The sequence below is a fragment of the Podarcis bocagei genome (genome assembly GCF_964188305.1).
Source record: "Podarcis bocagei genome assembly, chromosome: 4".
Classification (NCBI taxonomy): Eukaryota; Metazoa; Chordata; class Lepidosauria; order Squamata; family Lacertidae; genus Podarcis; species Podarcis bocagei.
Genome location: NC_138128.1, coordinates 34,927,856 through 34,952,705, shown reverse-complemented (window position 1 = coordinate 34,952,705; position 24,850 = coordinate 34,927,856). Strand labels below are relative to the sequence as shown.

Sequence of the window (24,850 nt, the reverse complement as noted above, 5' to 3'; positions counted from 1 at the left end):
GAGAAAGGTCCAAGTTGGCTGAAGATGAAGTTCCTTGGGGTCTGGAGGAACTTTCTAGAGATCCAATGTGGGGTAAAACATTAGATCTTTATAGGCATACTCATTTGCTGCCACTTATACTCTGCTTGTGCATACGTAAAAAACCCAAGTATTACAAATGGATGATAGTTCTCCAGTTCTCTCTCACTGAAAGGAAACTAAACAGTCACTTTGCCCTTGCACTTGTCAGTGCTCAAGGAAGTGGAAAATGTGCAGAAGTGTTCTCATGTCACAGTAAACCAGTGTTAATGATTTACCCTGGACATATAGATGGTTCCAGTTTCACCCCTGTCATTGGTTTCCCATCAAGATTTGTTTAGAGAGAAACAAACTGTGTTTCCCCAATTTATGTGTATCAGTAAGTTAAGAGTGATGTGTGTTTTTTTTCCTCCTATGCACCCTACAGAAGGAACAGTGTGGGAACCATCTGCACATAGGCCATTTAGTATGGTTTAGTGTAATGTGTGAACACAGCTGAAATGTTAAGTATGCGCCATGATTTGAGATGGATATTGATTTTCTCATCAAACTTAAAATTGACACAGGTATCTTTGTTGTGGGAACAAGAATTCATTGGAAGGTTGATACTTCATTCTTGGCTGCAGAATATAAACCTGCCCTATTTGTGCCTATATTAAAATAAACCTGTAGATATTTTTTTAAAGGATTAGGCATATTGGGATTCTCTACCAGGAGAAAACATACCCCCTGTAGTTGGTTGTAATTCATAAAACAATGGGCCCAATTCCCCTAAGTAGGTGCTCTAGCAGGAGCCAATGCAAGGCATTCTGCTGATGCAACCAGACTTCCCCTCTACTTCTCCTGTGTGCCCCTCAAATGAGCTTGGCGAAGGGTCCAGAGAACTCCCAGAACAGCATGCAAGAGAGGGCAAATTGTTTCATTGTGCAAGCTGAAATGCTTGTGCTGATGGAAAAAATGGAGGAGCATGATGTTGAATTTCTCCTAATCCTTCCTTTTCCTCTTCTATGCCTGATTTTAATATTCATAGAAAACAATTCAGAAAACCCATGAAATATTCTCATTTTTAATTCAAGATGAGGGCAAATATGTCTCTGGGAGTAAAGAGCTGTGATGCACCCTCCATTTCATCATTGTCTTTGGCAGCTGACTCAAGGCTGTTATTATTGGGGCTATAGAGTTCTTATAATGTCTAACAAGTCCAAGCCCAAGTACTGTTAGAGTTGCTATTAGATTAAAAGTCCACTGAAGATGCACACACAATACATTTTGTGTGTAGAATGGTGGTGGTAGCCGAGCATTCAGACTTCATGGAGTGGCTATTACTTGTAAAATAAGATGGTGTTTCTGCTTTAAAGGTAGCTCTCAGACCACAGTGTGAAATCTTGAAGTGTGGAATATGAAGGTCTACTACATGCTGATGTGCACATTAGTCTAGGTGGTGTGGTTTGTGAGGTTCATTTCAAAGTGTTCCCCATTTCTCAAACTTCCACATGGCCCTAATCAGGCCACTGGTCGAGCTCTCCAATGTCTTTAGCAGAGGTCTGTTTCATCACTTCTTACCTGGTCATTTATCTGGGAATTTGTAGAGTTGAACCTGGGATCTTTTACATGCAGGGTATCTGCTCTATCGATGAGTGATGGCTCTTGCTTCCCCCTCCCTTGTAATATATACTCAGAGTCCCTACCCATATCAGCTGCATTATCATCTGCTTGATCAATCACCAAATCACGTTTCTGTACTTTGCAAAATGTTCTCGAGTAATGGGCCTGCCTGACAACACAAGGATGGAGATGTTCATAAAAACATGGAGTAAAACACATACTTTAATTACTTCCCAGAATATATGCCGTAAGGATCTCCTATGTGAAACTAAAACTATAATACATTCTTAAGTGAGAAACTGTAGGTGCTCTCTTGAAAGTACATCCTATAATCAATTCAGAGGTGAAGGAGATATGGTAGCTGCATTTTTCAATACATTTCCCCCTCCATTTTGTTCCAGAAGGATTTTAATTAATCTTATCAGTAAATGAATTGCCTTTTTTTAAAAAATAGATTGCTGCAGTTTGACATTGATGAGGTTGAAAGATTGTTCTTTGTAGAGAGAGGAAGTAGCTCAGTACTGTACCACATGCTTTGCATGTAAAAGATTCTAGGTTTCATTCCTGTCACTTCAAGGTAGGGCAAGGAAAGACAACTGTCTTGCCTGATATGTCTATCCCATCAGAGCTCTTACCCCCTTGTTTATTTCCTCCTTATTTCTCCCCCTGGTTTTTTAAATATGCTTTCTCTCTTTGTATGTCGCTTCAGAAAACTAGAAAGGGAAGTAGTTTATTTGATATCTAATGTTGATTTTTCATTTTAAAAAACCATTTTTTTCTGGTTCTTTAAGTTGGAAGAAAAGACACACACACAGCTCTGCTTGGTAAGCATCTGCTCTCTGTGTGTATGTGTGACAATAATGTCAGAAAGGAGTTAATTTCACTTGGCTTTACAATACAGTAGTTTCAATCTGTTGTACTTACAAAAAATGCCTGAGCAAGATCTGGGTTTGTTTTGTTGTGTTCCAGTCCAATGCTGAATCCCACAGAGAAGGTGGAAAGGCAGGAGGTGAGGCAGGACAGGACTAGGATGGAGGCAAGGCTGGTCAGAAATTTCAGGACCACAGAAAGCTCCAAATGAGCAACTTACTTTGAAAAGGGTTGGGAGCAGACTGAGGCCTTATTCTCTGTTTCCAAACTTCCTCTGTCAGGTTGTACCCCCTTGTGGAGAACTTCAGAGCCTTAAAGGACCAATCCCCTGGTCTGGAGATGGGCATTCTTCCTCCATTCCATAGCCTTCCTCCCTGTGCCACTGGACTGGTGAAGGGGGATGTGAGGCATCTGGTTCCTCAGGCCCAGGGGAAGGTACTTGTGAGGGTCCAGGTTCAAGCTCTGGTGGTCCCCAAGGTCCCTTTGGAGAATCCTGTCTGCCAGCCTCAGTTGCTGTGGTTCCCTGATCTCTAGCAGTCAGCTTAGAAGCAGAACTTGGTCCAGCTCCATATGCAGTGCCTCTGCAGCATCTGACTCTGTGTCTGGATTGCTGCTGGATTCAGGGTTCATGGTGTTGATGGTGTAATGCTGATGATGGGAATAATAATCATTTCATACCAGTTTCGCTTGCAGCTAAATTTTGGTTGAGGAGGGACTCATTCTATATTTTTCTAGTGATCCCCCCCCCTTATAAAAATCAAATCACGTAATTAAGCAACTTGAAAAGAGAAAGGGGAGGGGAAACTCTTATACTAATGAAAATTGTTTCCTTTCTTTTCCTAGTAAACAAGCACAAGCCATGGATTGAAACATCTTATCATGGAGTTATTACTGAAAACAATGACACAGTCATTTTGGATCCTCCACTGGTTGCTTTGGACAAAGATGCCCCTGTTCCATATGCAGGTAGGAAATATTTTGTTCAATGTCACCATAAACTTTGTGTGAAGCTCATCAAATGGATTTATACAATTTGTATGCAGTATACTGATAGCACATCACACAAATGCTATGCTTCAATGTTCATTTGCCGAACCATCTAACTTGAAACCTGGGCCCATAGAGCTTGAAATGAAGCGTGTTTATGATTGTTGTGCATTCACTATAAAGACAAAATAGATCATAAGCAATGTAATACAGCAAGTTTTTTTGGTTGTGGCTGTTTAGAAACTACTTGTTAGAACATCAATTTGGAGTTTGCTTTATGTAAATTGTGTATTATGATTGCCTACACTAAGCTCATTTGCTTGCAAGCAGTTGGTGAGCTACATAAAGAATATTTTACAATCACTTGCATCATGTTTAATGGTGTTTTAAGTTATTATAGTCAGAACCAAGATTGGAAGTGTTAATGGAGGGTTTCAAGATTCCTAGTGTCGTTTGTTTATGACAGATGTCTGTCTTCAGAAGTTTACAGTTGCAATTTATTTTCCTATATAGTTAATTATGAACTTCTTGAACAGAAAATAACTACCTTCTTTGTCGCATTAAATGATGTTACAAAAAGATGGAATAAAACTGCTGTCTGGTTAACAGTGCAAGAAATGTAGCATTTTATTTAAACCTTTAAAGCATGAGCATTAAATATGAGATTTGTGCAGATTTAAAGATGTATGGATTTGGAACATCAAGATTTATTTATCACTTTGGCTTGAGAATCTCTGTCCCTTCCATTTATGTGATACCTCTAGTAGTAGTATTTACTGTAGCTGTTGTGCTTTCATTATCCAATTTTCTCCCCCTGTTGTGTTACAGTAGTTTCCTACGTTTGTAGAAGCTGTTACCAATATAGATGGCATGACTGAACTTCCCCTGGTCCCTCAAATTCTGCCATAAACGAATCAGTTCCTGCAAATGGATGTGCATATTGTTAGCTTTGAAATAGTGTTTTCGTATATTAGGATGAAGCCGGAGAAAACATTTTAAGTCTTGATAGAAGTGAACTTGAACACACATTATGAGTCCTGAAAACAAATGCTTCAGAGTGCAGTGAATGGTGTGTTCTAATTATTTCTGGCACACCTATATTTTTATATCAAAAGGAGATTGTCTGGTAAATGCAGTTTCTTGGGCCTTGTATAGAAGATAATAATAGTTCTAGCCTTGATTCCAAGTGCACTTTTCTTTCTTTTTCTTCTTTCCTCTCTTTTTATTGTTATTGTGGAAATCTATTATGACTGCATTCTAGCTTCACGTTTTTTTCTTCTTGTGACATTTCTTGTCAACAATTAATTGATGAAGCCACTTAACTTCAATTGCTGTACCTCAAATCTGTTCTGAATTTTATCAACCCTTTTATTGATTCTCTGCTGGCTATCATAATATAGTATTAGTTGGAAAATTGTAAGTATCTCTTTGATATAAACAAATGACGCATATCTATTTTGGTATTGATTTTTGTCACAGCCACTTTTTATGTAATTACAAAATGTCCCTATTCCAGAAGTAGGGTCTATATCTTTAATAAATGATTTAGATTTCCCCCCATAGATTCTTATTATGGAATTTTTGTTTTGTATAATTATATTGAAATATTTACTGAACTGTTGTATCATGAGTTTGCAACAAAGTCAAAAGTCAATCATTTCCTCCAACTAGAGGTTGGTCCATGGCATTCCTTTCACATTCTGGAGATACATGGTATTTCCTGCAGTGGCTTAGATTGCAATCCTAAACGCACATACCAGGGAGTGAGCTCCATTGAATACAGTCAAAGCTACTTCTGAGTAAACAAAGAGAGAATTGTGCTGTTAATATATTTTCTTAAAAATCTAGAGCAATGTTTTTCAGTGGTGGTACCATTGGTTGAAAATAAATGGTGTGGACATTAGATGTGGGATAAATATTTATTGATGTGGGATAAATATTCCTCAGGTTTTTTTATAAACTGTAAAATGATGGCTGGAATATATCTCTGTTGTTGTTGCTTAGTCGTTTAGTCGTTTAGTCATGTCCGACTCTTCGTGACCCCATGGACCAGAGCACGCCAGGCACTCCTGTCTTCCACTGCCTCCCGCAGCTTGGTAAAACTCATGTTGGTAGCTTCGAGAACACTGTCCAACCATCTCCTCCTCTGTCGTCCCCTTCTCCTTGTGCCCTCAATCTTTCCCAACATCAGGGTCTTTTCCAGGGAGTCTTCTCTCCTCATGATGTGGCCAAAGTATTGGAGCCTCAGCTTCATGATCTGTCCTTCCAGTGAGCACTCAGGGCTTGATTTCCTTAAGAATGGTTAGGTTTGATCTTCTTGCAGTCCATGGGACTCTCAAGAGTCTCCTCCAGCACCATAATTCAAAAGCATCAATTCTCCGGCGATCAGCCTTCTTTATGGTCCAGCTTTCACTTCCATACATCACTACTGGGAAAACCATAGCTTTAACTATACGGATCTTTGTCGGCAAGGTGATGTCTCCGCTTTTTAAGATGCATTCTAGGTTTGTCACTGCTTTTCTCCTAAGAAGCAGGCGTCTTTTAATTTTGTGACTGCTGTCACCATCTGCAGTGATCATGGAACCCAAGAAAGTAAAATCTCTCACTGCCTCCATTTCTTCCCCTTCTCTTTGCCAGGAGGTGATGGGACCAGTGGCCATGATCTTAGTTTTTTTTTTATGTTGAGCTTCAGACCATATTTTGTGCTCTCCTCTTTCACCCTCATTAAAAGGGTCCTCCTCACTTTCTGCCATCAAGGTTGTGTCTTTTGCATACCATACACTTCAGTTATTGTCCTGAAAATTTAAATCTTTATTTTGAAATAATGATTTCAGATTATGTTATTTCCAAGTAAGTATGATTAGACATACTATCAAGATTTCTTTTCTTTTTTTATCAAATAGGAAAAACATGTATATAGTCCTTAATGGGTGAGTTTGAATACACCATCATTTTATGATGCTTAGGAGCATTGCTCTTGGATCAAAATACATTTCTTTTGGTCTTCTATGCTGCTTAAAGCAGGAATAGGGTGTTATCTCCAGAGCTTCGGCAGTGACTTAAACTTGTCCTATAGCTGAGTCTCTTACTTGGCCTCACATTCTTAATCCAAAGGCAGGACAACCACAATTGCTGGTTAACTTGGTTGCAGGTTTGTGGTCTTCACAATTACATATGAATTTTTCCCAAGATTAACACAAAAGTCAGTAAATGCAGTTGACCTATTGTACTTGCTAAATTATATGGACACCTCATTAATATAGTCATGCCATATAACTAACTTTCTGGTACTTTCACTGTTGGTCAATGACTGCTTATTTGTCAGATGTGTTCGCTTGTTTCGCAACTAATTTTCACTGGAGGTGGTTCCATTATTCACTACCTGTGACATACTTGATCTAAATATGGTTGATCAAACTACAGTTAGTTAGTTATAAGAAACACATATCAAACAGCAGTTTTGGATCATGATTTCTCAACTAACTGAAGTTTGAAATAAGTACAACTTTCAGTATTTGGAATAATGGGAAACTGTAGCTTGTTACAACCATAAATTCAATTTATAAACTTTCTTGTCTGTTTATAGAGAAGTGAAGGCTTGCTCTGGCCCATTCTCTTAACAGAAAATCTTGTTACATCTGAACTGAACTAATCCTAAGGCTTGAACACAGCTTTGATAGACCTTATAAGGAAGATCATAGAATCATAGAGTTGGAAGAGACAACAAGGGCCATCGAGTCCAACCCCCTGCCAAGCAGGAAACACCATCAGAGCACTCCTGACAAGGAAGATATTTCCTTGTGAAACAATTAGCAGTGAACAAGCTATGAAAGAGTGACCTCTGTCAAGGACTTATTCTGCTGTATATCCACCAATGCCAGAAATGAAATCACTTGTCAACATTTCCACCACTGCATATGTAGTAGGAGATATGTCTGTATGTAGAAGAATAAACTTACCCATATCAGATAATCTGATAAAACATACAGACCCCAACACTTCTTTTTCCATGCACATTCTGTACACTGAAGGTACACATAGTCTCAAGAACTTTCTCTCATCCTCTATCTCTCCTCTAACCTTTTAAAACTAGAACAAACTTGGCATAAAAACAATGGTGCAAGTTCATTTTGTGAAGCTTTTCACTTGAAACATGTTTCCCAGGACAATATGTTACTAGTGTAAAGCATGTAATTGTGCCCCCTTGTCTAATTTTCATTTGCCCTTAATATAGCAAGGAAAGTCAGTAGCCAAAGCAACAGTTTCAATTTTTCAGAAAGGCTGAATTCTCAGGAACCATATAACCCACTGATGATGTTTAGGAAATGTTCTGGATCACTCAGGTAATATGATTTTGATCATGAAAAAATCAGGTTGGAGTGAGCAGACTTTGGGGGGCTCTTCCAGATGAGGTTTCTGTTTTGTACTTGTCCTGCCTTATTTACTGCCTTATTTTAGAAGGTCATATTCTTAAATTAGTGGTTTGTAAAGGATGCTAAGAGTTGTAACTGCAAGTTGTTAATAATACTACAAGAGCTACAGCTGCCAGAGTTCCCTGGGAAGAGAGACTGACTGTTAAACCGCTCTGGAAATTGTAGCTCTATGATGGCAATAGGGTTCTCCAAACAATTCTCAGCACCCTTAACAAACCACAGTTCTTAGGATTCTGTGGAGGCAGCAATAACTGTTCTTCAAATGAATGGTGCAGACAAGGCCTTAGTGAAAGATACAGTAAATGGAATTGTTGTAGCATGTAGCACATGGGTACTGGACAGGAAGTGTTAAAGAGAAAATTAACACGTGATCTATAATAAATATGCTATGCACAATGCTCTTGATATATTGTTCATTTGTTACAGTTGAAATGCTATGGTATGTGGGCAACTTGTTATGAGAAAAATGTGTCCTTTAACTAGATCATCAAATTCGGAGGGAAAGAATTAAACTTATCTGGTTTTCATAGGATGGTCTGTTGTTTACTCCACAAGAGTAAATGGCTAACAGTGATAGAAATTAGGTGTGTTATTAGAATTCTTCAATGCCTGCTGTTGATGGACTTGCCAGTATATAAACCATTTATTTATTCATTCATTCCAATTCTTTATATACTGCTTAATTACTGATGTTTCTCATCACTAATAGTCTAAATTACGTCAATGCTCAAAGATAAATAACTGTGCATTTACAAGCATTTTCATGAATTTAAATTCCAACATAGGAGCTGTCAGTCTGTAATGGGAAAGGAAAGCACCTAAAGATATACTGTTGCACTAGACAATGATTCGTTTACAGGCAGCAGCCTACTTCACGATATAAAATTGTGGGATCGCTGCCAATGTTAGTAACACTGCTAAATTGGGTTGAATTAAAGCCTCCTACAGCTAATATTATGCAGGTGCTTGAGGGATTTCTAATGAACTTATGGGTTCACTGTAGGAAGGTGAAACATTTAGAAGGTTTTAAAGGCTTAAAATCTTGAATCAGATGCATTAAGATCTTGGAGATAATGGAGCTATGGTAATCTATGTTCCTTGTGAGCATTCTGTCCTTTTTCAAGGACACAGACTATGGAGAATCTATGGCACAATATAATTAGATTATTATAATATCCCTTCCATGTTGGAAAAATAATCATGACATTAGTATGGTTACAAAAAATTAATCTGAATTTGCACTGAGGATGGCAATTCCATTAGTTTTCATGAACTATGTTTATTACATTTTTCACTAAATCCGGTCTTAGGTTTGCTCCCAAGATTCAGAGGTCCTCAAAAAATAATTAGCCTAGTTCATGTGCTCTTTAATGGTAAAATAAAATTGTTCTGGAAACCTGGACTGATTTTCAACTAAATAAAATGGGAGATTTCCTGCAAATATTCGGTAGTGCAATGCAATATTTAGATACTATACTGCAGTTATTGATATAGCTGATGAGAGGATTTTTACAGAAATTCTTTTGTTTCCATTTGTTATCTTTCATGTGGGCCATGAGCTGAATACTTGGTGCTCCTTAAGCCTATGTTATAATAAATGGATTATTGTCTCGGGAGAGTTCAGTAGTAAATGCTGCTGGCTTCTAAAGAACATATGTAAGAGTTAAAATATATAATTCCAAATTTAGACATAAGTTAAAAGGTCAATTGAGGACTAATTAAGAACACAGGAAAGTTATCATAAACAACCAGCTGGCTGTGTCAACATACCTTGCAGCTAGTTTGCTACAGTTTCAGGTTCTTTCCTGGTTTATATAACCTTTTAATTAGATATGTTAGGGAATACCGGGTATTATTATTTATTATATTTTATTTTAAAACACTAGCAGTCTCTTTTTCTTTAGCTAAAGCCAAAATAATTTAAAACCTGTCTGTTGAAAATAACAATTGATATAGACTGTGGCCACCAAAATAAAGTGGCCGCCAGTACTTCCACTTCGTTGATCAGTTCCTCCCTGTTGGTGAGGTCCAGTTCTTGCCAACTTCTCTGAGGTGCAACTCGTCTCTTGCCAGAATTCCTTCCTCAAGGAAGTGGAGACCATGGTCCAGAAGCCCAATCTTTCCTGGTGACGCCACATGTGCAGCTTCCTGGGCCTAAACACTCAACACCTGTGCTCCAAGGAAGTGCCCATAAATCTAACCTCCTGGGTGCTGCTTATGAAAACCTGATGATGCCTGACTTTGGGGGGCTTGTAGCCTAACAGAGTCTTTACTACTTCTCTGTGAGTCTAAAGCTGCAGTGGGACAGGCTATCACAGAGAAGTGCCTTTAACACATAGATCTGTGCAGGCATGTGAACCCTTCGTATGGTCACCAAGTGCATGTGGCTGCTGAGGTGTGTGGACTGTGGTAAGGATGTCTGTGCACCCCCTTCAGTGCGTGAGAAGCAAATACGCCGATCACCAAACTGCCAAGGAACAATATATCCTTCATAACAAGTGGCATCCACTGTCTGGAAGATCATCAGACCAGGGTGTCAGAAAAAGTATGCCATGATTGGGAAATGCACTGCTCCTAATGTTTGATGGATAAACATGAAGTGTGTGGGGAAATCACACATAGTTACAAGGCTTAGGGCTTTTCAGTTTAGAAAAAAAGGCAGGAAGAAAGGCCATTAAGCATGTTGTGGAAGAAAGTATTGTTGCATGCCTCCCTAGTCTCTCAACAGTGTGATATTCTAGGGGTTTCAGTCGTTTATCCAGGGTTCATGTTTTTTATTTTGGAAATGATGCACAGTAGAGACTGGTTTATGTACAACCTGAGCCTGCGATGGAGGGGTTCAGAGCATTAATAACCCAAAAGGATCTTTTTTCTCCTGTAGCCACAGCCTTAGATTTTGGCAAAACCTATTGGTGTTTTGCAACTTTCTGACCAGTTGCAGGACCTTAGCCCAGACCTAGCAGAGTTAATGCAGAATCCATGGAAGCAATTGGCGACTTGGCTGCAGACAGGATAGACGAAGCAGGAACCAGGAACTTGTAGTTAGGTGTTTATATATATAGTGGACTATATACACAGGAACAGAACACGGATCTTTTGCTAGCTCTCTCTGACACGACTCACAACTCCTACACTGACACAGAACTCTGAACTCTGAACTCTAACACATTCCAGTTAGTAGGCCATTAATTATGACTCCCTTGAGAGAGCTTGACCAAACCGGGAGCTGTCTCCATGTCTCTGTTATCACCAGGCAGACTTACTCCTTCAGATTGCCTTCTGGCTGTCTGCCAAACCTTAATTGACTCTGTGTGAGTAGCTGCACGTACTCAGATTCCCAACATTAGATTCAAACAGAAATCACACGTTGTTCTCAAGCAATTCTCTGACTCTCTCTCCAGCTTGCTGCTTTACCTCTAAGTCCCTCTTCTTCAAACTCTGGCTTTTTCTGTTGCTGTCTCACAACCAAACCTTTAACCCCCCTTAATGGCTTATCACCTAGTCCTAGGCTGTAACCTCACGAGGAGGCTAGGCTGGCTATTCCAATAATTAGAAGTGGTTTTAACACTTGCTGGATCCAGGGATTAGAGGGATCTGGCATGCAGCTTAACGCCCCAAACTCATAACAGTTTGTTGAGGGAGAGTTTTTCTCCTTCTCTTAGAACCCAGAGTCATCCAATGAAATGGATGGAAATTGACAATTCAAGACAGAGAGGAAGTACTCCTTCACACCGTAAAGGAAGAAGATATCCTAGAATAAAAAAGTTTAAACACATTTTCAGATCTTTGGAAAAATCTCATTTAATTTCCTATTGAAACTCAGAATGTTGCTGCTAGGCTGATTTTGAACACTAGATGTAAGTCATACTTTCCCCATTTGATGTTTGATAGGACAGTTGTTTTCTAGTATTCTATTTCTGTATTCAAGTATTCTGGTCTCTTCCCCCCCCCCCCCAATTAACTGTGTAATAAAATTGTTGCTGCACAGCAGGTCTAGCAATAAAAGATGTGAGATAATGAAGCAAAACTTTTGGGTCAGCTCCTGGTGGATGAACCTATGGGAAGAAAAGTTATCCCTATCAGGTACACGTTCCAATTACTCTTTCTCTGCACTTGCTGAATCTTGCTGCTTGGTCCTCCTTTTTAAATTAGGACCGACAAGCCAGTCTCCCACTTTAGCAAGTGTGAAGGAATGTAATTGCTCCCCTGTTTTATGTCCCCCCCTTTCTTTTTTTCTTGTAAAATGGTTGCTTTCTCTTCTAGAAGCTTTTCTGACCAAGAGGTTAAAAAGTTGACAGGAGAATCAAGAGTTCAACCCAATAACTGACGTAGATTTCACCCTGCTCTTGAAACTGAAAGGGGGAAAAGAAACCAAATAAATTACGGTTAAGATAAATTTAATTGTAATGCTAACTCTATAGCCCATCTTAATTGGGCAAGAGATGGGAGAGGAATAGAAAGAAGTGAAATCTGGCAGAGAGAGAAAGAAAAACATGGAAGAGAAATCTAAATTCAGGGGATAAAAAGGATCTTTCACAGAGATGGTTAGAAATTGCTTGACTGTTAAGTACTGGCTTACATAGGGAAGGAGCCCAGACCATGCTTAGCTGGGTGCATTTTTCTATACTACATTCAGTTTTCTCTTAGTAAAAGTTAGGTTTGTTTTTGAAAAATCTTTTAGGCTTTCTTATTCATTTCACACCTAATTTCTGTATCACACAACCAGTACAAAGAGTTGGCTGGGCCTGTAAACAAGTTCCAAAGAACACCACCAGAGCAGGGAGAGTGAAGTCTGTAAACTGTGAACTGTTCAAGTGCAGTAGAGCATATTTCCAAGGCCATTTTAAGATGCTAAGAGGCCCAGAGCAAAATGGTCATTTTAGGCCCCTCCCTCATAGAATCCTGGGTAATGTAGTTTTTTTTAAGGGACCTGAGAGTTGTTAGGAGACCCTTAACCAACCACATGTCCCAGGATTGTTTGGAAAAGGCCATGACACTTAAAGTGGAATAAAAATGCTTTAATGTATGGTGTGGATGTCCAGTCATGCCCTACAGAATCTATACACTTACACACACACTATTAGCATCGTCAGTCATGTCCAATGAGAACTGAAATGGTATGATTAACAGTGTTTCTCAATGTGATAAAAGCTGCAAGAAATTAATTAAAACCATAATATTTGGAAAGGTTTCAAGGGGAGTTAAACAAATATTCCCCTACATCAGAATCACCAACTTTAAAAAGCATCTATCCTTTTAACATGGCCTACCACGAATAATTATGAATATCCATTTCTTATGTTGATTGTTTCCATTTTATTTGGCAGCCAATACTTAAATGAAGGTCTTTAAAATGTCTCTGCTCATTTGAAATTCAGTGAGAAGTGCAGTTGGGACAGCTGAGAGGAAATGGACTGTTTTAGTTAACTCTTCTTGGCAAAATGACTAGACTGAGTTGAGTAAGTACTTTGGCACCAGTTCAGAGCCATATTTTATTACCCTGTATGTGTATATGTATTCTTGATGCTGTCTATAATCACATGAAAATAATCAAAGGCCAGATGTCCTTGGTGAACCTTGAAAATTTATATAATTAATTTTTATGTGTCATTATCTTGGTTTTTTGGTGTGTTTTTTTGGAGAAGAGTGCATAACAAATAACACTCCAAATATTCACTCACAATGACACTGATATTTGTTTGTTTGTTTAAGCAAGCAGCTTAATTGTTTACTGTTAGCATAAGAATAACCTGTTAATTTGGGGGCAAGCTTAGTTTCCAAGTGATGTTAACCATTAATTTCATATTTACTTATTTAGTGTCATGCTTATAGTAGCACCAAAATAAGCAGGTAGTCTTGTTTCAATCTTTTCTTCTTCTGCCTTAATTAACATCAGTTTTATATATTTGGGCATTGGTTAGTGAGAGTCCATGAGCTTTAGAAAGCTGCATGAAAATAAAAAAGGCAGTTAATTAACATGGGAAACTGCCAGGGCTCTCTTCAGGGTACTTCTCTTCCCTTGAAGCTGTGGAATCAGAGTTGGCAAGGCTGTGAGAGACTGCACTGAAGAACGATGAGTCCAATGACTATAATGGGCTGTGGCAAATGGAGAAGGGAAAGATGGTCCGGGACAGGGGTTGGCACAGTTTTTTTAGCAGCGGGCTGGTCCACTGTCCCTCAGACCTTGTGGTGGGCCGGAGAAGCGGCACCGGTGAGGAGGGAGCTGGAAGAAGAGGTGAGGGGGGGCAAATAGTCTTCCTCCCCAGCCACTGCTGCTGCCTCCGCTGCCGCTGCTACTGCTGCTTCTTAATAGGCAGAGCGAGCTTGTCCACTCTGCTCTCTGGCCCACAGGAGCACCAGGGCAGCAAGGGCGATGGGAGGAAGAGGCCGAGTGGTGATGGGAGGAAGAGGTTGAGTTGTGGTGGCTCTGCCGGTGACGGGAAGAAGAGGCCGAGCGGGGGCAGCTCTGCCGGTGATGGGAGGAAGAGGCTGAGTGGCGGTGGCTCTACCAATCAAACCCCATGCCTGGTTTACCTTAGTGCGGCACAGGGATGTCTCTGCCAATCAAACGCCGCTGAGGTAAACCAGGTGAGTGTTTGAGTGGTAGAGCCGCTGCTGCTCGGCCTCTTCCTCCCGTTGCCATTGCCGGGAGTCTCGGCTTCGCGGTGCAGACCGGATTTAGGACCCAGATGGGCCTGATCCGGCCCGGAGACCGTAATTTGGTCCAGGATATGCACCTTTAAATGGCCCTTTGGAGGGCAAGTTGTAGATGGATATGGAGAAAAGGAAATCACAAACTGAATAAAATTAAATGATGCTGGATAGAAAGCCAGAGAAGATACCTGGGGCATAGTGAGAGATGGTCAAAAAGGAAGGGCTGGCCAGAGGGACAGATGGAGAGGCAGGTAGACTCTGCAAGCGCCAAAAGAAGCTGCTACCCTTGTTCTGGTGCATCTATGTCAGCTATCCATGCAGCAAGGCAGGACAATAATTGCATCCAACAAAGGCTATAGAACAAGAGGCTTTATGAATGTTCTTTTCCAGTTCATTTTTGCCAAGTGTCACAATCCCCTGGCTTGCAGGTAAGCACTTCCTCACCTGTAGGGAACTGAATCTGTGACCGTCCTGTGTCAGGCTCTGGACTACTAGTCTTAGGTTCCATGTGCTCAGCATCAAATATAAAGGGATAAAAGATCCAGCTTTTATTTAAGACATATTTCTTGCAATTGGAACATAGTAGTTATATTGTTTTTTAAAATGGATATGATTTATACCAGAATGTCACAATTAATCTGAATGCATTTTTTTAAAATAGAAGGGTAAAGGGGTATAGAATAATTAGTGTCACATAACCGTTCTCTTTGTTGATTTGACTCTATAATTGTTTTTAGACAATTGATGTGGAGTTATAGCTATTTATAGGTTATTTATTAATGTGGTTTTTAAAATAAATATATAGTTGCAATCTGAGGTTGTTCCTCTTGGACTTTGATGGATGATTAAACATTTAAAAGGTTCTATATGGGAGCACATGAATTAGACTCTAATGAAGTGCCGGGAGTAACTAAATCAGGACCAAAGTTGAATGTAAAGGACAAGAAGCTGTGTGGACAACCACGTGTCTAAGAACCACCCCACCCTCTATTTATCTCCAGCCCTCACCCTCCTTTTGGGTGTTGGGTGTTGGGTGTGACGCAGGAGAGGGCAGGCAAGGGGCCCGAAGGGGAGGACTGAGAGAAACAAAAGAAAAGGTCAAGACCAGGAATGGACTAACTGACGCCTCTGGATCAAGATCAAGACTTTCCCCCTGGGGCTGTTGAAGAACATATCGTGGAATTGTCGCCCCCACGGGGGACTATCTGTGTTTGTTTGGGTATAGCTAGACTAGATATAATATATAATACCCCGGTGGGCGCTCTTTGAGTGGAAAGGAGGAAAGGTTAGGATTATAGGGGGGGGGAAAGGACCATAATAAAGGGGGAGAGTTATAAATAATGATGGGGAAGGAGGGGAAGGACGCAAAGAAAGTGGGTGGGACCCCGGGGGAAAGAAAGACATCGCGTCAAGAGGAGATTAAAGATCTAGATAGCTTATGGATTAAAATAAAGGAAGAATTCAAACAAAACGAAACATATATGGAAAACAAGCTAGGGGATATGCAAGACTTGATTGATAAAAAAATAGAAGAGGCAGTAGGAGAGCTCTCATCTAAAATTCAAGACCTATCAATAAAATCTAAGATAATTGAGGAGTCTAACAAGAAATTACAGAAAGAAATGAGGGAACAGAAAAAAGAAACAGGGAGGATGAAGGAAGAGCTGAGCGAGTTAAATAAAGCACAGGACAGGATCTGGGATAACCTTGCCATGGCTGATATGCGGCAAAAGCAGCTTCACTTAAAATTTAGAGGTGTGGCAGAAGAAAGAAATGAGGATGTTAAAAAGAAAATGATTAAGGAGCTCTCGAAATGGTTGGGTTTGGAGGAAGAAGAGATAGCACTAACAATAGATAACGCATTCAGAATGTCTAGACCTCAACACCTAAAAATCAATAAATTTTTGGGTGACTGCCTGGTGATATTCAACTCCTTAGAAATGAGAAATCTAATTCTAAGGACGAGTTATCGGAATAAACTCAGAATCGAAGGCAGGCCCATCATTATTTATAAAGAGATCCCAATTAGATTATTACGAAAAAGAGAAGGCTATAGACAAGTGGTGGCTGTTCTAAAGAGAAACGGAATACAATTTAGGTGGGAATTCCCCGAGGGGATTACTTTCTTTTATAAAGATAAGAAATTCAAACTGACGGACATACAGGAAACAGAGAAGTTTCTAAGAAGATATGAAAGAGAGTTGGGAAGGACAGAGTATAGAGTGCGAGATAGGGAAGAAGTAAAAGGGAATAGTCGAGAAAGGAAAGAAGAGGGGGAGGGGAGCGCGAAAGATCAAGGAGAGAGGGGGCTAAATTCAGGAGATGAAGACGAGGAAGCCGCAGTGGGAGAAGGGGCGGCTGAAGAGGAGGGGCTCCTAGGGAAAAAAGGCGCCAGATTTTAATTCAAGTTTTGATTTGAGGTAAAGTAGTTGGAGAACTAAGACAACACTGGACACTTTAAAATTTTTATCGTGGAATGTGAATGGGTTGAACGAGAAGGTTAAAAGGAATAAAATTCAAAAAGCTTTGAGTAAGAAGAGATATGATGTAATCTGTTTTCAGGAAACTCATATTGCAAAGAGGCATAGACATATCCTGGTGAATAAAAAGTTGGGAGTAGAATTTATAAATTCGGATGTAAACAAAAAAAAAGGAGTGGTAATATATGTTAAAGAAAGGTGGGAACCAATACAAATTTGCAAAGACGAGGAAGGTAGAATATTAGGTATTCAATTAAATTTTCGAGGGGAAAGAATTAATGTAGTGTCGGTATATGCACCGAATACAAATAGAACGGAGTTCTTTGGAAAACTTGAAAGTATGCTGTTAGAACTGGAACCCTATAAGTTAATATTACTGGGAGATTGGAACGGGGTACCAACACCAAGTTTGGACAGAAGTGAAAAGCAGAGGAATGCAAACAGGGGGAAGCTCCCCAACGCCTTTAATGAATTAGTGGAAAGTTTAGATCTAACTGACATCTGGAGGCACCGAAATCCCACCACCAAACAATTTACTCATTATTCAGAGCCCCACCAGAGCTGGGGTAGGATAGATCAGATATGGGTGACCAGGGCTATGATATGGAGAGTTAAGAGATGTGAGATACTACCCAGGACCTTGTCAGATCACTGCCCCTTGACTATGGAAATTAAAAATGAATTGAAAGGGCAACGCAGGTGGAGGATGAATGAATATCTATTTGAGAATGAGGAAGTGCTGGACATGGCAAAAAAAACCTTGAGAGAATATCTAGAGATAAATTTGAATGGAGACACCCCAATAGAGTTGGTATGGGACGCCGGTAAGGCAGTCCTAAGAGGTTTTTTGATACAGCAAAACAGCTATAGAAAGAAGTTAAGGGAGAAAAAGAAGGACGAAATCTTGGCCCAATTGAAAGATTATGAAAGGAAACTGGCCCTAAACCCAACTGACGATACGATTAATCAAGCGGCGAAGGTACTGCAGTCCCAATACTCAGCCATCTTGAACCAAGAGGTAGAACAGAAAATTAAATTCTCAAGACAAAAATATTTCGAGTCGGCTAATAAAATGGGGAAGCTTCTTGCATGGCAGCTTAGGAAAAGAAAGAAACAAAACATGATTAATAAGCTTATTGTAGATGAGAGGGTGATAGAAGACCCAGATGAAATTGAAAGCAGGTTTGTTACTTTTTTTGAAAAGCTGTATGAAAAAGGAGAAGAGAGTGGTGCAGAAATAGAGAACTATTTAGATCAAGAAGAAAGGAAATATTTTATGGAAGAGGACTGTGTGCAATTAAATAAAGTGGTGTCTGTAAAAGAGGTCAGGGACGCTATTAATAAGATGAAGAACGGGAAGTCTCCGGGCTCGGACGGTCTCCCTGCTAAATATTATAAAAAACTGGCAGATCCGTTAGCACCAGTATTAACGGAGGTAATAAACAACACCCTCCAAGAGGGGAGGATACCTAGTTCCTGGAAGGAGGCGTTTATCACTTTAATCCCTAAGACCGAAAATGATAAGGCAGATTTAAAAAATTATAGGCCAATTTCACTCTTAAACTGTGATTATAAGATTTTTGCAGACATCATGGCTAGTAGGCTTAAAAAACTATTAAACAGATATATACATAGAGACCAAGTGGGATTTCTACCAGGAAGGCAAATGAGGGATAACGTCCGGCACGTAGTAGATATCATGGAGTACCTGGATGCAAGACCAGACGTGCCAGCGGCCCTTATTTTTATCGACGCGGAAAAAGCTTTTGACCGTGTTTCCTGGGAATTTTTGTTACAAAATCTTGACAAGGTGGGAATAGGGGGCCCCTACCTGAAGGGCATTAGGGCGATCTATACTGAGCAGCGGGCTAGGTTGATTATTAATAATAATTTGACTAAATGCTTCCCAATTATGAAAGGCACAAGGCAGGGCTGCCCCCTGTCACCTTTATTGTTTATTTTGGTGCTAGAAACAGCCGCAAATAAAATAAGAGCGACCCCGAACATCAGGGGAGTAAGAATTGGAGAGAAGGAATACAAACTAAAGGCCTACGCTGATGATGTGGTCCTCTTTCTAGAGAATCCAATTGAAAGTACTAGCAGAGCAGTAGAACTTTTGGAAGAGTTCGGTAAATTATCCGGATTCAAGTTAAATAGGGGTAAAACTAAAATTTTAATAAAGAATTTGACAGCACAGGAGAGATTACAGTTGGAACAACAACTGGATATCAAAGTAGTAAACAAAGTGAAATATTTGGGAATTTGGTTGTCTCCAAAGAATATTAATTTGGTGGAGGATAATTATAATAAATTGTGGAAAGAAATTAAGAAAGATATGCATACCTGGCGTAGACTGAATCTGTCCTGGATCGGGAGGATGGCTTCGATTAAGATGTGCATCCTCCCGAGGCTATTATTTTTGTTTCAGAACTTACCAGTTATAAAAGGTACCGCCTGCTTTAAAAATTGGCAAAGGACTTTGACCAAATATATCTGGCAGGAGAAGAAACCTAGGGTGAAATTTAAATATTTGACGGATCCTAGGGAAAGAGGGGGCTTTGGGGTACCAAATTTAAGGCTTTATTATGAGGCGGCATGCCTACTTTGGATAAAAGAGTGGGCCACCCTGAAAGATACTGATTTATTAGATCTGGAAGGATTTGATTTGAGATTTGGGTGGCATGCCTACCTCTGGCAGGAGAAAGATAAAGTCCATAGAGGTTTTTCTAATCATATAGTCAGAGGGTCACTTTTAGAAGTTTGGAGTAGGAAGAAAAATGTGATTGAACAAAGTACCCCTTGGTGGCTCTCACCCGTGGACATCATTAAAATAAAGAAATTAAACATGACAGGTAGTAGGTGGACGTACGAAGATCTTTTAATTAAATCAGAAGAAGGGTGGAAATTAAGACAGCAGGATGAATTAAAAGAGAAAATTAAGGATTGGTTTCACCTGCACCAAATTAACGCATTGTGGAGAGAACATAAGAGAATGGGTATGGCGGAAAATAAATCTAGATTCCAAGTGGAGATTATGGAGAGTAATGTTAAACTATTGTCTAAAATGTATAGGCAACTGCTGGAAAGTGAAAACAAAGAAGAGACGATCAAGGAGGTAATGATTAAATGGAACAAGGATCTAGGATATGAGCTAGGTTATGATAAATGGCAAACTCTGTGGAAAAAGGGCATGAGTTTCACTGCGTGTGCTGATTTACGGGAGAATCTATATAAGATGATGTATCGTTGGTATTTGACCCCGGCCAGACTAGGGAGAATGTATAGGACAGCAGACAATACTTGTTGGAGGTGTAAGGATAAGGTGGGAACTTTCCTCCATATTTGGTGGACCTGTGAGGAGGTGAAGGGTTTCTGGGGACAAATATATGAAGAGCTAAAGAAAATTTTGAAGTATAACTTTCCCAAGAAACCGGAAATCTTCCTCTTAGGGATGATAGGGGAGGAAATAAAAAAGACGGATCAGACCTTCTTCCAGTATGCCACCGCTGCTGCGAGGATCTTAATAGCAAAGAAATGGAAATCCCCCGAAATACCAACAATGAGAGAGTGGCAGGTGAAACTGTACCAGTATTTGGAATTGGCGAGACTCACACAATATATTAGGCGGGATAACCCCAATAAAAAGATAGAGGATTGGTCCAAATTTTTAAGTTACCTTGAGAACAACTTGAGAATTAATAACTTAACAGTAGACGATGTTTAACTCCTATGACATGTAAAGATAAATGAAAATAACTGCAGAAGATTTATGTAGAATACTTAATCCAAAGCTGAGGTTAATGGAAGTTAAATGTGTGTAAGGGTATGATCGGGAATTTTCTTTTTCTTGTTTGATGTAATTATTTTCTTTGTATGTGTAAGTGTATGTGCTTGTAATAAAGTTTATTAAAAAAAAATGAATTAGACTCTAATGTGCTTTCAGAAAAGTCAAGTAGGCTTATAAATATCACACAAGTTATTTTTAAAATTGTTATGGATGAAAATATTCAGTGCAAAATAATTTCCTTCTCTAGGTAAATTTATTGGGCTGAATCCAAACCTTAGTAATGTTTAGAATAGACTCACTGAAATCAATAGGGCTTAAGTGACAACTAACTTGAGTCTCACTTATTTCAGTGGGTCTACTCTTAATGAGTAAGTCTGAATGCACTTTGATTTGGAAACTAACTGGCAGCCAGTATAGTCAGGCCAGGATCAATGTAGCATACTCAAACTGTCTTGCTCTGGTGAGCAACCTGGCTGCCAAATTCTGCCCCAGCTGAAGTTTCTGCACTATCTTCAGAGGCACTCCCATGTATAAACATGTTGCAGTAATTTAACCTAGAGGTTACAAGACAACAGAAGTTAGGATATCCCTGTCCAGGGGCATAGCTGGGCCACCAGCCAAAGCTGATGGAAGGCAGTCTAGGCCACTGAGGCCACCTGAATCTCAAGTGACAGCAAAGGATCCAGGAGTAGCCCCAAGCTCCTTCAGAGGAAGTTCAACCCCATCAAGAGCAGGCAATCTGCCACCCATTTGGTCCAGGGAACCACCCACTAACAGTGCCTCAGTCTCATCTTGATTGAGTTTCAGTTTGTTGGCTCTCATCCAGTCCATTATCAAGGCAAGACAGTGCTCTAGCACATCTACTGCAGATATAAAGGAGAAGTAGAACTGCGTGTCATCAGCATATTGCTGACAATGTACTCTAAAACTCTGGATTACTCCACTCAGCAGTTTCACGTACATCTTAAACCGCATAAACATTTAAACATGTTTTCTTCATTCATCTCCTTTCAGGCAGTAAGAAGTTTCCTTTTCATCGGTTGTGTGTATATTATATAATATTAAATCCTTACTTTTTCCCATCTTGGGACTAAATTTTGTTTCAAATTCTTCACCCCAAATGTGAATTAGAAATAATGTGGTTCTTTTCCTATGCAATGATAAAATGCCACTTGATTTTAAACATTCAAATGTTTAAATGTTAACATTCACGTTTCCAAAAAGAAAAATACTATCCTAATCGTGAATGAAATTGCCATGTATTCCAGTTGTCCCTTTGAAGACACACTGGTTATACCTCTAGGAAGCAAAATGTCTAAAATTACTACTGAGTGTTTATTAAGAATATTATATCTGGGGTGTACTATTTTTATATTCATAACTAGTCATTTGATTAAAAACACTATTTAATTTTATTTTTGGAAATGGGCACTCTACTAAATTATTGATTTGTTAGTGTGCCTGACAGGTGTAATAGGCATTTCTGACAACATTTCTGTTGCTCAGTGACATGGTAGACTTGGAAGACTTCCAATCATTTTAATGAAGAGAAGTTACGAGCCAAGAAAGAAACAGGCAGCATTTTGTTTAATGCTGAATTTGCAGCATAGAAATCAAATGAAGTACATGGCTACAATTGGCAAACTATGATACAAAATACAGAAATATACTAATACCACGTTCACAACTATTCAGTTGATGATCTGACAATTTAACAGCACAGTAAAGAGAAACTTAAATAGACATTTACCTTGGATTAGAAAAAATACAAAATAATCCAAGAAAAAAATACAAAAGATATTAAGACAATTCTAGCATGGTTAATGAGCAGTCAAAGAAGCTATAAAAGACAGGAAGTCTAAGTGGAAGTCCTTCCTAAAATGAAGAATGCAAATTCCAGAAAACCAGGTCTCAGTAATAAGGCATGTGAGAAAGTTTTGAGTATATTGCTAGATTTTTTAAGACAAACAATAAAACTTCTTAATCTATATTAAAAGCAAGAAATTAGCCATCGAGGTGCTTGCACTATATTTAAAATGATGGAGTGAGAAGATTACTTAAGGAGGACAAGGGGGCTGTTGAGGAGAGACTATACTAATTGTTTGCATTAGTTTCCAGAGCAGAATAAATTGGACAGATACTCACACCTGATCTGTACACGTGTCTTTGTGTGTGTGAAGACACTGGATGAATTCTGTCAATAACTAACAGGAGATGAAGTTGTATACAGATTTGTATAACTGAAAGTTGATAGGAATATATTTGAGTTCTAGAATGGGGATGCAAGAAGGGGAGGTGGGGGAAGTCCGGGAAAGTGGTTAAGAAAATAAGATTTTGAAATTATATGTGTTTTTTGTGTGTAATGTTGATGTTTATGTTTTTGTGTGTCTGTCTTAAAAAATGAGAAAATCCTAATAAAATTTTTATAAAAAAAGGAATATATTTGAGTTCTAAAGGGACTCATATGTAGAATGATTAATCTTACACAAATATGCAGTGTCCCATATCAGATGTTTGGCTCAAAAGAATGTAACACTAATATTAAACGAGGTGTGAAAATACTTAACAAAGTCTCTGGAGAAATATGAAAATGTCATGGAACAAGAAAATGTGACTAGAGGGTCAGAGGTAGAGGATCGGGATAAATTGACTGTTTTTACAATTAAGTGAGGTTATTAATTGAGTTTCCTAAGCATCTGCATTGTTATTTAATTTATTCATAACTAAATTAATTATGTAATGGTGTTAGAGTGACTCATGGCATGGACAAGGTTGTGGATGATACATGATTAACCAGGATAGTGAGGAACAAAGCAGTTTTATTTTTCAAAAAAAAACCCCACCACTTTATCCAATCCAAAAAGTGATTCATGCTCTTAACTGAGTGCTTATCAAGATTATGGAGATTATGTCATATATTGATTTGTCTTTGTGTTCTCTTTGTGCCTCATACAGCCTGAATCATACCCCTCATGAAGCAGTCACATATTTGTTTTATGTGTATCCTTGATACACTAAATATATGTATACATCAGAGGCATGTGTTTGATAGTGGGGTCCAGTCTACAGAACATTATTCCATAATGCATTTGTTAGTCCTGTGGCATGTTTAAATCTCTCTGTTTTTTGCTGCAGTGGAATAACATGGCTACCACTGGGAGTTTGTCTCATTTGTTTAATACATTTAGATGCATTAAATTTACATAATATCTTTATTTAACACACTTCAGAACACTTCACCAAACAGACCCAATATACAAATTAATAATTATTAGGAATAACTATAATTCAGTATAACTGGAATGGTTAGCAATGGACAGCACCTTGAAAGTTCTATGAGAATAACTCATTCACTGTCCTGCTCCCACTAGCTATGTGATCATCTGTATTTTGTCACTTAGTTAGCACAATGTCATGGGCCAGGAATTGGCTTCACCTGCTGAGCCAGGTGAATTGGCTTCACCTGCTGCCTGAAGGTGCAGAAAGCAGAGTGTCTCCACCTGCTGCTGATCAACTTTCTTGCTCCTGATGTGAACCAGCTGGCTCCAGCTTTCTTAAGCAGGGTTTCCAGCCTCAGCCAGTTGCTGGAAACAACATTTGTTGTTCCTGGAGAGATCTTGCTGCTGCTTGTTTTTTTGTGAGCTTGGACTCTTGGCTTTCTTGACCCCTGGACCATCTGATTGAACTGAGATACTCCTGACCTTAGGACTGGACTGAACCTTGCATTCAGACTCTGCCCCCAGGCAAGTACCCCCCTGAGACTTGGCTGGCCTCGCCCAACACACAACTCTGCCATGGCTGAGCAGCACAAGACTACAATACACTATAGGGGAAGATATTTACAGGTAAGGCATCAGTACAAACACTTCTGGTTACAATCTAATATTGCTTGAGGCTCAAAGCTTTAGGCTTTGCCAGTACATCTGACCTTTTGCAGTTTCTGGAAGAGAGCACATTGTTAGGATATCAGGCTCTTTAGAGGAACATATTCAACTTTAATGTAGTGCAACAATCTT

The 24,850-nt window shown here is 39.3% G+C and overlaps 1 protein-coding gene across 1 annotated transcript in view; it reads left to right on the top strand.

The window, feature by feature from the left end:
• Positions 1-24,850, top strand: part of CLSTN2 (calsyntenin 2) — a 357,738-nt gene that overhangs the window by 123,185 nt on the left and 209,703 nt on the right. The window contains exon 2 of the mRNA XM_081192584.1: positions 3,337-3,459. Within this exon, the coding sequence (XP_081048710.1) occupies positions 3,337-3,459 (123 nt within the window). The remainder of the gene's footprint in view (positions 1-3,336; positions 3,460-24,850) is intronic.